Source organism: Schistocerca gregaria, chromosome 3 (assembly GCF_023897955.1).
Source record: "Schistocerca gregaria isolate iqSchGreg1 chromosome 3, iqSchGreg1.2, whole genome shotgun sequence".
NCBI classification, from domain to species: domain Eukaryota; kingdom Metazoa; phylum Arthropoda; class Insecta; order Orthoptera; family Acrididae; genus Schistocerca; species Schistocerca gregaria.
This window is the reverse complement of record NC_064922.1, coordinates 842,181,039-842,193,569: the sequence shown is the minus strand read 5'-3', so window position 1 is coordinate 842,193,569 and position 12,531 is coordinate 842,181,039. Positions and strand designations below refer to the sequence as shown.

The following is a 12,531-nucleotide window of genomic DNA, read 5'->3' as shown; positions in this document are numbered from 1 at the left end:
TAACGAAGATTTTTGTGAGGTAAGTGATTTGTGAAACGTATAGGTTAATGTTAGTCAGGACCATTCTTTCGTAGGGATTTTTGGAAGTCAGATTGCGTTGCGCTAAAATATTGTGTGTCGGTTTAAGCACAGTCTTGTACAATTATTCTAAGGGGACGTTTCAATTTTCAATTACTGTGCAACACAAAAATTCTGATCGACACAAAGACACATTTTCCGCGCGCCATTACGAATGGTTGCTGCAGGCGAAAAACAAATATGCTTGACGATTCCCTGGAGTGATAAAGTGTATATCTGATCGCTACAATAGCGAAACTAAAACGAGGGGAGTGTCATGTGCCAGATTTGGAGCATCAGTTCATGTGCGATACATCCATCAACGAGCATCCTGCTGAATGACAGAAAAAATACCACAACTGTCAAACCATAATTGAACATGAATTTTCTAAAACAAATGAAGTCACATACCTCGGGAAACGTAGTCCTATACAAGCTTTCAGGAGGGATGCAAATACGCGCATACAGTCTGCTCGACTACGTAGGGGAAAAGAAGTGTTGAAAGCAAATTTTTAATCGTGCTACGATGGTAGTATCTCACAGAGCCACTTTCTTCCAGCATTTGGTGTGGCTTATTTTCGTCAGCATGACTTTCTTCAGTATAGCAGAATTATGGTGTAAACGCTATTTATCCTTTGTTATTTGTCCATGATATAAAGCAAGTCACAGGTCTACAGCCCAAAAAAGAGTCAGTCTAGCAATCTATTGTTGAAGTATTTAAAAAATAAGTGGGAATCACGGAGGACTAGGATGAGAACTCTCAATATGTAGTCACGTAACGGACAGATACCGCTAATTTGGTTTGAAACAGCATTACACAATCATGCAGAAGAATTTAAATTTATAGTTGACGATGGGAGAGCTAAAAATTACCATGTTCGAGAGACGATATGTAAAGAAATTACTGTTCCGTTAATTGACAAAAATTTTGTGTGAAATATGCAGGCAGGAAATTTGTGATGGATTTGGTGCTGGAAATATTAAATTTTCTGAAGTCGCACACATTATTACATCATCAGTTGCAACAGTTTTTGATGTATCTGAATGAAGAGTATGGAGACGTTATACATTGCTGCAGAGAATGAAGTCAAAGTATGTGCTTGGGGCGAGTTTTCGATTTAAGACCCACTATTGTCGAATTTCTGTAGGAAAAAGGAAAGCAAGAACGAATATCAGAGGTCCAGAATGAACTGCAGACCTTTTATTTTAAACTGAGTTGACTAAAGACTGCCCTAACGAAGAACTTGCAAGGAAAGCAGCATCTTACTTCTGATTTCATGGTGAACGTGGATGCATTCAAAAACAAAACCACGTGGTGGAAGGAACAACTTCTGACAAGAAACACCTTCCTCCTCACTGGAGGCGAAGGAAATGCGAATTTCGAACAATCCACCGTGACACTGAAAGAATTACAAGAACAGCTTTTTAAATGTTTGAGGACATTGCCAATCTTACATCTGTTTTTGAGCTGTTTTCGAGACCATTTGCCATTGGAAGTTGGAAGCTTCCGTACGCATCTGCAAATGGAACTGGCCGAAGTGCTATGTAATTTCCATTTAAAAGACAAATTATTTTCCGTTAAAACTGTCCAGTAGATCTGAGTTGTTTTCATTGCAAAGATTTTCCACATCTTTGTAATGAGATTGCAGACGTGATATCAATGTCTGAATCATTATATGTGCATGAAAGGCTTTTTTCGATTATGAAATTAAATAAGTCACGAATACATGGCAACCTAAGTGACGATAATCTGTGAAACTATCTGTGCCTGTCTATAAGTCGACAGTTTGCACCGGATACAATGAAGAGCCAGATAAACTGGTACACTTGCCTAACATCGTGTAGGGCCCCTGCGAACACCCAGAAGTGCCACAACACGACTTGGCATGGACTCGACTAATGCCTGAAGTACTGCTGGAGGGAATTGATACCATGGTCTCGAATTCTGCAGCGCTGTCCATAAATCCGTAAGAGCACAAAGGAGTGGAGATCTCTTCTGAACAGCACGTTGCAAGGCATCCCACACATGCTCAATAATGTTCATGTATCGGGAGTTTTGTGGCCAGCGGAACTGTTTAAACTCAGAGCAGATATCCTGGAGCCACTCTCTAGCAATTTTGGACTTGTGGGATGTCGCACTGTCCTGTTGTAACCGCCCAAGTCCGTTGGAATACCCTATGGACATGAATGGTTGGAGGTGATCACAAAGTATTCTTACTACGTACGTGTCACCTGTCAGAGTCGTATTTAGAAGTATCAGGGGTCCCATGTCACTCCAACTGCACACGCCCCACGCCATTACAGAACCTCCACCAGCTTAAACAGTAGTAGCAGCAGTAACCGACCTGACAACTGCGCCTTTAAGAGGTGGAGCCCCTCCACGCCCACACCGGCATGATGGCCAACGCAATAGGTCTACTGCCATCTCTGCATAAGGCTTAGTATTTACTAAAGTGAGGTGTCGCAGGAGGTGGATACTGCGATGTTTGCGTACGTCTGGTTAGGGTTAACCATTCATACGCGCCCATCTGGAGATAGATTGGGTCGAAATCGAACGAAGGGTAGCGGTTTGAAGGGCAGAGGAAAAAAAAGTGCCAAGGCAAGAGCCAAGGGAAAAAAACATCTGCGATAGTTAGGTCGGGTGGTAAGAGCAGTAGCCTGCGATAGGTCGTGCAAGGATAGGCTTTGTTAGTAGTGGGTATCATGCATGTCGATACCTTTGAGGTTGTGCGGTTGTGCTGCTCGGCGGCTGGCGCTGGGTGCTGCTGCAGAGTCCTCGTTCAGCGTCAGCAACCTGCAACAGTTAGGTTTATTATCGATATTGTGTCCGATAGGTCATATACCGGAAGCACAGTGTGAGACAATGTTGGCGGATTGTTTGTGCGTCTGTGGGCGAGCTCGTCGGTGTCCCTGCTGTGGCCTGTTGGTCGGCTCTAATAGCAGCTGGTAATTACCAGTCAGTGTTGCTGATATGCAGGGGCTTGCCGACGTTTGTCGCTTGTTTGCGTATGTTAGTTTACGATAGGTGGTTATGCCCTATCTAGCAGTGTCTCTGGCCGCTTGTGTTTCCACCTGTGGTTGTGATCGTAGTTTCCCAGAGTGAGGATGAAAGGACTGTTCGAGTGTCTGCGCCAGACACTTGTCTTATATAGGCGCTGCCGACCGCAGCGCCGTATTTTGCCTGTTCACATGTTTCCGTATTTGAATACGCATGACTATACCAGTTTATTTAGCGCTCCAGCGTTTAAATTTTATGTTTTCAGTACGAGAAGGATAATCAAATGATACCAAAAATTTGTTTTGTTTGTGATCTATGTTGTTGAGAAACATGAAAAATGCAACAAAACCGCACGCCACATGTCGTGCTCTCAGAATCCTCCCCCCCCCCCTTCTCCCTCTTTCCAGTCAGACAGTAAGGCGTGGCGAGGCAGAGGGGAAGTGTCCGCTCAGGCGAGAGAGATTTGCACGCGAGTATAAGTACTTTATGCGAGCAGACTGCTCGATCATTCCTGTGAGTGAAAACACACAACCCCAGAGTCTGAGCAAAAACATTCATATAACTGATGGAACCGTCAGAGACTTGTGTCAGTCAGTTGTCTCACGTTGAGAGAGACCACTCAAATTCCTACAGTGAGTCAAAAAGATTCACTTAGATGACGTGGCCAGAGAGAATAGCATCGTTTGATTGTTTCATCTGACTGCAAAAAACCTGCTGAACGAAAAAAAAGCAAATGGCTGCCAGTCGGTTGCTGAATCAAGTCAGTTGTCTATTACTACCTTGGGTGGCAAAAAGGTATGATACAGCGTAATACCACAAAGAAAAGTGTAAGACCAAGAAATTCCAAATGCGGTACCAAGGGTCTTATAAGGTCACTGAGATGACTTCAGCCATTAGTGTTGTATTACAACTGCCGACTCACATCAAGCTTGTACACGCAGGGCATGTGTGACCCTTCAGAGCCATGACAGATGCACTTTACTTAGAGGAGTAAGTACTGGGATGAACAAATATGTAGAGGGCGCAAGAGAATGGGCAGACAGCCCCAGAACAGTTCACACACGTGCCACCGTATGTTTTAAGACCGAGGAATAGGGCAGCAGAGCAAGGAGGAAAGGGTAATTCCTGCCTTTCCTCTTCTCTAGGTCGTGATTGGGGAACCGCTACCCAGAGTAAGCCAGCGGCAGACGTCTGATATTGTGTCTCCCGCGATGGAATATTCACAGGAGGTCTTCGCTCCCTCCCTGGGCTTCCGGAAATATATCAGCGCCATACCCCACATTTTCCTGAAAAATATCAAGGTCTACTATCGTTATTAGTAACATAATTAATTCAGATTTAAAATCTTAGCCACTGTTGAGATTATTGGGAGGGCCAACAAAGACATAACTATTCCATCTGCTGTGCATGATGTACGAGACTTGCGAAATACCTCCAGACTTCAGGAAGAATGTTATAATCTCAATTCTAAAGAAAGTTGGGGTTGAAACTCCCTGGCAGATTAAAACTGTGTGTCGGACCGAATCTCAAACTCGGGACCTTGCCCTTCGCGCACAAGTTCTGCACCATCTTAGCTAACCAAGCACGACTCACGACCCGTCCTCACACCTTTGATTCCACCAGTACCTCGTCTTCTACCTTCCAAATTTCACAGAAGATCTCCTGCAGACCTTGCAGAACTAGCACTCCTAGAAGACAGGATATTGCGGAGACATGGCTTAGTCACAGCCTGGGGGATATGCCCGGAACGAAATTTTCACCCTGAAGCGGAGTGTTCGCTGATGTAAAAGTTCCGTTTGCCTGACCGAGACTCGAACTCTGGGCCTTTGTCTTTCACAGGCAAGTACACTATTATCTGAGCTACCCAAGCACGACTCACGACCCGTTTTCACAGCTTTAATCCCGCCAGATGATAGAGCTCTTTCCCCTCGAAAGGCAAGGGTCCCGAATTCGAGTCTCGGTATGGCACACAGCTTTAATGTGCCAGGAAGTTTCATATCAGCGCACACTCCGTTGCAGGGTGAAAATTTCATTCTGGAAACTAGGGGCTGGTAGCGGTGAATACTACTGAACCATTAGTTTAATACGTCAGGACTGCAAAATACTGGCATCAGTTATTTACAGGAGAATGTACAAACAGGTAGGAGCTAACATCAGGAAGGATCAGTTTGGGTTTCGGAGAAATGTGGGACTAGGCGAGACAACACCGACCACACGATTCATCCTAGAAGACAGACTGTAGAAAGACAAGCCTACTTTTTATAGCATTTGTAGATTTACACAAAGCTTTTACAGTGTTGACTGGACTGTTCTCTCTGAAATTCTGAATGCAGCAGGATAAAATACAACGAGCGAAAGGTTATTTACAGCGTGTACAGAAACGAGAGTCCAATTATTATAGTCAAATGACATTAGAGGAAAGTCGTAGTTGAAAGCGGAGTGAGAGAGGGTTGTAACTTATCCTGATGTTATTTCACCTGTACACTGAGCACGCTGTAGAGGAAACCAAGGACGAATTTGGAAAGGTAATTAAAGTTCATATAGAAGAAATAGAAACTTCAAGGTTTGCAGATGACATTGTAATTCTGTCTGAGTTGGCAAAGAACTTAGAAGAATAACTTAACAGAATAGAGAATCTCTTGAAAACGGATATAAGGTGCACAACAAAAAATGTAAAACAAGGTTAATGCAGTGTAATTGAATTAAATCAGAGGATGCCGAAGCCATTAATTAAAAAACGAGGAAGTAAAAGTAGTAGATAAGTTTTGCTGTTTAGGAAGTAAAATAAATGATGATGGCTGAAGTAGAGTGGATATAAAATCCAGACTGGTAATGACAAGACAAGTACGTTTGGAAAAGAGGAACTCCTTAACATCTAACATCAGTTTAAGAGTTAGGAAGTCTTTTCCGAAGATATTTGTTGATAGCGAGGTTTTATGCGAAAGAGGACGTGAAAGATAGGCAGTTCAGAAAAGAAGAGAGTGAAAGCTTTTGAAATGTGATGCTGGAGAAGAATGCTACAGATAAGATGGGACAACAATTGAGGAGGTACTGAATCGAACTGGAGAAAATGTCAGTTCGGAAATGCAGGGAAGTGTGGATGGTAAAAATTGTAGATGGAGACCAAGCCCTGAATACAGTAAGGAGATTCAAATGGTTGTAGGTCGCAGCAGTTACGCATAGATGAAAAGGCATGCACAGGACATGCTAGCATTGCCAGCTTCATCAAACCAGTTTTCTGACTGAAGAATACAACAAAAAAACCTTGGTAACCCAGATTAAGAACAGATTGCGAGAAAAATGAAACTAAACCAAGAAAAAAATGCACAATCTGTAGATTCCGCGCTAATTTCGGAGGGTCACGGTTAAATTAAATGTTAACCGCAGCCACATGCCACGTGACCCGTCCATAACAGCGACCTTCTTCAGTTTTGCATGAAAAATTAGTCTATGTTAACAACAGATTTTTCTTTTTTTTTAGTTCGGTGGCCACCTCTGGCGCCACACGCCAATTGCTGTATACATACCAGTGGTCTCCCTAAATAGTGTGTCTTCGTCGGCCAAAGGTTGTAAACACCTGAACTTCCTTCCTGCTATATTCAGGCAGCCCTATACCTACCATTTACAGAGGAGTTTAGGAAATTATTGTTAATTCTGCGTCTCTGGGATCCCTTACTACCGTAGTCATTTCACCTTCCACTCCGACGCTTCTTGTAGAAATCTTAGGAAAATTGTGCCAGAAAGCCAATGGAATATTCTTCATAAGTACAACCGACAAAAATCTCAGCTATCTTCAACCATTGCATCGTATTGTAGACTTGTGTATCACGACCTTATTCTCTGTGCCATGTATTTGAAAGCTGGGCAACGGGCATCCACTTCATCAGTTATTGTTCCGATGCGTTATACAACATATAATGATGTGGAATAATATCAGCAATAAATTGTGAATCAATTCATCTCTTTATTCCTCCAACAGAGGTGCACAGATCTAAGTGGGACAGTGTTGTAATAAGTCATAAAAGCTTTTGATGATGCCAGCATCAATTTATTTTCAGTGGTATATAGAAGGCAAACCTATGTTTATAGCTATTGTTTATGGAGAGAGCTTTTGACAATGTGGAGTGGAATACATCTGAAGATTGAAATTCTGAAAGTAGCAGGGTAAAACAGAGGTAGCGAAGATTATATACAACTTGTACAGAAACCAAGCGTCAGTTATAACAGTCATGTGGCATAAAAGAGAAGTAGTGACTGAGAAGGGAGAGAGACAGGGTTGTAGCCTATCCCTGATGTTATTTAATCCGTACATTCAGCGAGCAGTAAAGGAAACCAATAGAAAAATTTGGAGGGAACTAAAGTTCAGAGAGAAGAAATGAAACGTTTGAGGTTTGCCGATTACTTAATTCTATCAGAGAGAGCAAACGACTTGGAAAAGCAATTGAACAGAATGGACAGTTTCTTGAAAGGAGGATATGCGATGATCATCACAAAACCAAAAGAAGGGTACTGGAATGTAGTCGAAGGAAGTCAGGCGATATTGAGGGAATTAGTTTAGGAAACGAGACACTAAACGCAGCAGATGAGGACTGCTATTTGGGCAGTAAAATAACTGATGATGTCTGAAGTAGAGAGAATATAAAATGTAGGTTGGCAATGGGAACAAAAGCGTTTCTAAAGAAGAAATACATATTAACATCGAATTTAGATCTGACTGTTGCGAAAGTCTTCTCTGAAGGTACTTCTCTGGAGTGTAGCCTCGTATGGAAGTGAAACGTGGACGATAAACAGTTCAGTCAAGAAGAAAATAGAAGCTTTTGAAAATCAGTGATAAAGAAGAATGCTGAAGCTTATTGTTAGGTGAGTTGATCACGTAGCCATTGAAGAGGTACCGAATAAAATTTAAGAGAATATAAATTTGTGGCATAGTTTGAGAACGAAGTCTTCTCGACGGCACTGTTGTATAAAACATTCTTGGACTTTTTGCAGCGTCAATTCAGGGTAAAACCTCGAACTTTTTACGATTTCTACTGGGGCAACTGACTGTCAAAATTGCTGCTGTGATGGCCGTATATAATCTAGCTCAAAGAAGTCTTTTGATTGGTGGATAGATACGTCATGCTGACGCAGATGGTGTCAACGTGTACGCTGGTGGCGCCACCACTCCTATCATAGCGTCAACATCCCGTGCATGGGTAGCTCGCTTCCATGCACCGCAAAGATTATATGCGCCGTCAAGTTTGAAGGTGTTCTCACATATTCTTATTTCTACAGGCTTTTCAATTATAGAGTCCCAGTATGTATGGTATGAAGATAAGCATCTCCAAAACGAAAGTAATGTCAGTGGGAAAGAGATATAAACGGATTGAGTGCCAAATAGGAGGAACAAAGTTAGAGCAGGTGGACGGTTTCAAGTACTTAGGATGCATATTCTCACAGGATGGCAGTATAGTGAAAGAACTGGAAGCGAGGTGTAGCAAAGCTAATGCAGTGAGCGCTCAGCTACGATCTACTCTCTTCTGCAAGAAGGAAGTCAGTACTTTCGACCAACTTTGTTGTATGTGAGCGAAAGCTGGGTGGATTCAGATTACCTTATCAATAAGGTTGATGTTACGGATATGAAAGTAGCTAGGATGATTGCAGATACTAGTAGATGGGAACAATGGCAGGGGGGTGTCCACAATGAGGAAATCAAAGAAAAACTGGGAACGAACTATATAGATGTAGCAGTCAGGGCGAACAGGCTTAGATGGTGGGGTCATGTTACATGCATGGGAGAAGCAAGGTTACCCAAGAGACTCATGGGTTCAGCAGTAGAGGGTAGGAGGAGTCGGGGCAGACCAAGGAAAAGGTACCTGGATTCGGTTAAGAATGATTTTGAAGTAATAGGCTTAACATCAGAAGAGGCACCAATGTTAGCACTGTTTAGGGATTCATGGAGGAATTTTATAAGGGGGACAATGCTCCAGACTGAACGCTGAAAGGCATAATCAGTCTTAAATGATGACGATGATGATGAGATGAGTATGTGGGAGCATAGAACAAAACTTTTGTTTTGGTAAACAGTATTTTATGTTTGTGAGGCTGTGCTCTGTAACTCACGATTTTTAATATGCCATTGATGTTCTGCACAGCCGTCGGAAACGGTGCGGAAGGACTGAGCAGTGTAATTGCTTCCGTTTTCACAAGGGATACTGCAAATCCCAGGAATCATGATGCCGAGACTGTCCTTAACAGGGAGTGATATGTGCTTTATCTTCTTAGGAGGTCGGAAAATAGAACTGACACCTCGTCTTCTCGGGATTCTGCCTTTTTTGCTAGGAGTATCACCGCAGAAGGAAAGAAATGGTATTGCTTGCTCATCGTGAGAATGTTCATTTTCAAATTTCTTTTCTTGGAATACGCTCACTTGATATCACGTGACCTATAGCCGTTCTTTCGGAACACATACTTCAGACGAATGATTTTGGAATCCAAGTGGGCCTCGTCAGAAACAGTTTTTGCTCTGTATACCAGTGTGTTTAAAGCTGCACTCTTCTGGACTGGCTGGTGAACCCTCTAGCCGCTAAGATATAAATCAGTGTGCGCCGGCTTGCGGTACACTGAATGACTCGAGACGTCCATCCGACTTTCGTTATAGCAGAGCCTCTAAAAAGACAGCATTCCCTCTTTCTCTCTCTCGACAGTGAATTGTTTGGGTGCATGCTATTCATGTGTTCCTGTAAATGCTCAAAAGCTTCTATGACTTGTGGCCAGATCATAGACATGCCGTCAGCATAACGATATAATGAAGATGGACGAAGGGGAGCCAAATTTAATGCACGTTTCTCAAAATGTTCCATAAAAAAGGTGGTCATTGTTGGAGACAATATCCATTCTAATAGGCAATAGCCATTCCGTTCGTCATTTCGTTCAATTTAGCGCCATACAAGAAGTAAGTGGCCCTCACAAAATGTCAAAACAACTTCATTGTTTAAGGAGGAAAGTGGTCCGCCAACAATTTCAGTGTGTCCTCCACAGGAACTTTAGTAAATAGTGAGACCACTTCAAGGATGGCTAAACTATTGTTTGGGCCATCTCTAATCTGTTTAATTTTCTCAATGAACGTCTGAGAATTTTTGATGTGATGCTTACAGCAGCCAGCTATCAGAGTCATAAACTTAGTTAAATATTTGGCCAGCCTGTAGGTATAAGAACGAATGATGCTAACAATTAGCCTCAATGGAATACCTTCCTTGTGAACTTTAGGTAATCTGTACAGCCTAGGAGGTCTAAGAGGTTGTGCACAAAGATTTTTGATAACATCCAATAGTAGACCAGAATTCTTCAGGAGCTCCACCGTTTTTCTGCTATATGTCAGAGTTGGGTCCCGTTTTAGGCATTCGTGCGGGACCCATTTTAGGCATTCGTACGTGCTATCTTCCAACAACGATGCCACTGTGGTGAGATATTCAGTAGTATTAGGAACAACCATGGCACTTCCCTTGTCACTAGGAAGTACCACGAGATCATCTTTGTACAATGCATAGAGCTACTCCCCTCTCCCTCTCCCTCTGCTCTATTGATTTGGGCGGTTTGGCTGAGGCTGAAATGCGACTGTTGGTTAAGTCTTATGTCGTCGGCGCCCTCTAGTGAGAGATGCCGCACCCCCTGTTGCACTCCACTGATGAAGTCCACGATAGGTGCAGTGAGACCGTAAGATCGAAATTCAAACCCTTATTAAGGGCCGACATGAATCTTTCGTCCACGATCTTGTTCGGCATGTTGATGACAGTGCATGCCGTTCCACGCGGTGACACCAGTCTTTGGGTGGTTGCAAGTTCCTCAAATCTCTTTGTCCGTTTCGCCGTTGTACTGCTATGGTGAACCCTTATTAAGGGCCGACATGAATCTTTCGTCCACGTTCTTGTTCGGCATGTTGATGACAGTGCATGCCGTTCCACGCGGTGACACCAGTCTTTGGGTGGTTGCAAGTTCCTCAAATCTCTTTGTCCGTTTCGCCGTTGTACTGCTATGGTGAACTTTGATGAGTTGCCGTCGACATACCGACCCTCTCCCAGTCGAGAGATGAGAGGACTGCAGATAAAAAGAGACGACAATTATACAGGCTGAAACAAAAACGTACGGCACAAATAGCAGCACAAACTCCTCACACGTAGTCGAAGAAATTATATAGAAACGCTTTGTTTCCATGTTACCTCTCATTTTCTCCAACTCATTAATCATGGGAAACGCACAAATTTTCATACTCGGCATGTGTGGGCAGACGCCAATCCTCACGCAACTGTTGGAGCAAGTCATCCACAAATATTTTCTGTCAATGTTTGGGCCGGCATTGTTGGTGGCTGTTTGGTAGGGCTTCACATTTTTTCCACCCAGGCTCAACGGAAAACGTTATCACAATTTAGCAGAGAATGTTCTACCTGATCTGTTAGCAGATGTGCCTTTAGCTGTGCGATAAAACGCGTACTTCATGCACGATGGAACACCTCTTCATTTTAGCGTTAATGTTCACCGGCTTTCGAATACCAGATTCGGTAACAGATGGATAGGTAGAGATGGACGAATTGCCTGGCCTCCAAGCTCTCCAGACCTAAACCGACCGGATTTTTATTTGTGCGGGCATTTGAACGCTCTTGTGTATTGAACCCCAGTACACGACGTTCAGAGTCGCCGTGCCCATATTATGGAAGGCTGGGAAACCATGCTCAATACTCCAGGGACACACCAGCGCATCCGAGATTTACCAAGACGGTGGGTTGATGCATGTATCATCTTGTGAGAAAGAGTTGCATGTGGTACGATGATGCGTTCTGTTCGAGTATGTTTACCATAATTAATGAGTTGGAGAAAATGAGTTGTGGCATGGAAACAAAGCGTTTCAATTGGTTCAAATGGCTCTGAGCACTATGGGACTCAACATCTGAGGTCATCAGTCCCCTAGAACTTAGAACTACTTAAACCTAACTAACCTAAGGACATCACACACATCCATGCCCGAGGCAGGATTCGAACCTGTGACCGTAGCGGTCACGTTGTTCCAGACTGAAGTGCCTAGAACCGCTCGGCCACACCAGCCGGCCAAAGCGTTGCCAGACCCATGGTCATATAAAATAATTTCTTGGTCTACGTGTGAGACATGTGTCCTGCAATTTGTCCCGCGCATTTTTGTTTTCCTGTCAAACTGCATGCATTAGTAGCTGCGTACCTTGTATGTCGTATCCTTTCTTTGACAATGACCACGCTGGTCTTCCGTAAAATATTATTCACTCCTGCCGCCCTTATCTGATGTTGTACAACAGCAAACTTGGACATGATCTTCTTTTCGCGCCAGCGATGCAGAAATGACAAATTACCACGGAACTATGAGTAACTTGACTAAAAGGAGGGATTGGTTGGTACGATACATTCTGAGACACCAGGGATCACCAACTTAGTACTGGAGGGAAGCGTGGGGTGTAAAAATTGTAGAGGGA

The 12,531-nt window shown here is 43.3% G+C and overlaps 1 protein-coding gene across 1 annotated transcript in view; it reads right to left on the bottom strand.

Moving 5' to 3' along the window:
• The window catches only part of LOC126355619 (uncharacterized), a gene marked incomplete at its 5' end in the record, with an annotated part of 138,679 nt that overhangs the window by 83,501 nt on the left and 42,647 nt on the right, over positions 1 to 12,531 (bottom strand). The window contains one exon of the mRNA XM_050005982.1: positions 2,775 to 2,851. Coding sequence (XP_049861939.1) covers positions 2,775 to 2,851 — 77 coding nt within the window. The remainder of the gene's footprint in view (positions 1 to 2,774; positions 2,852 to 12,531) is intronic.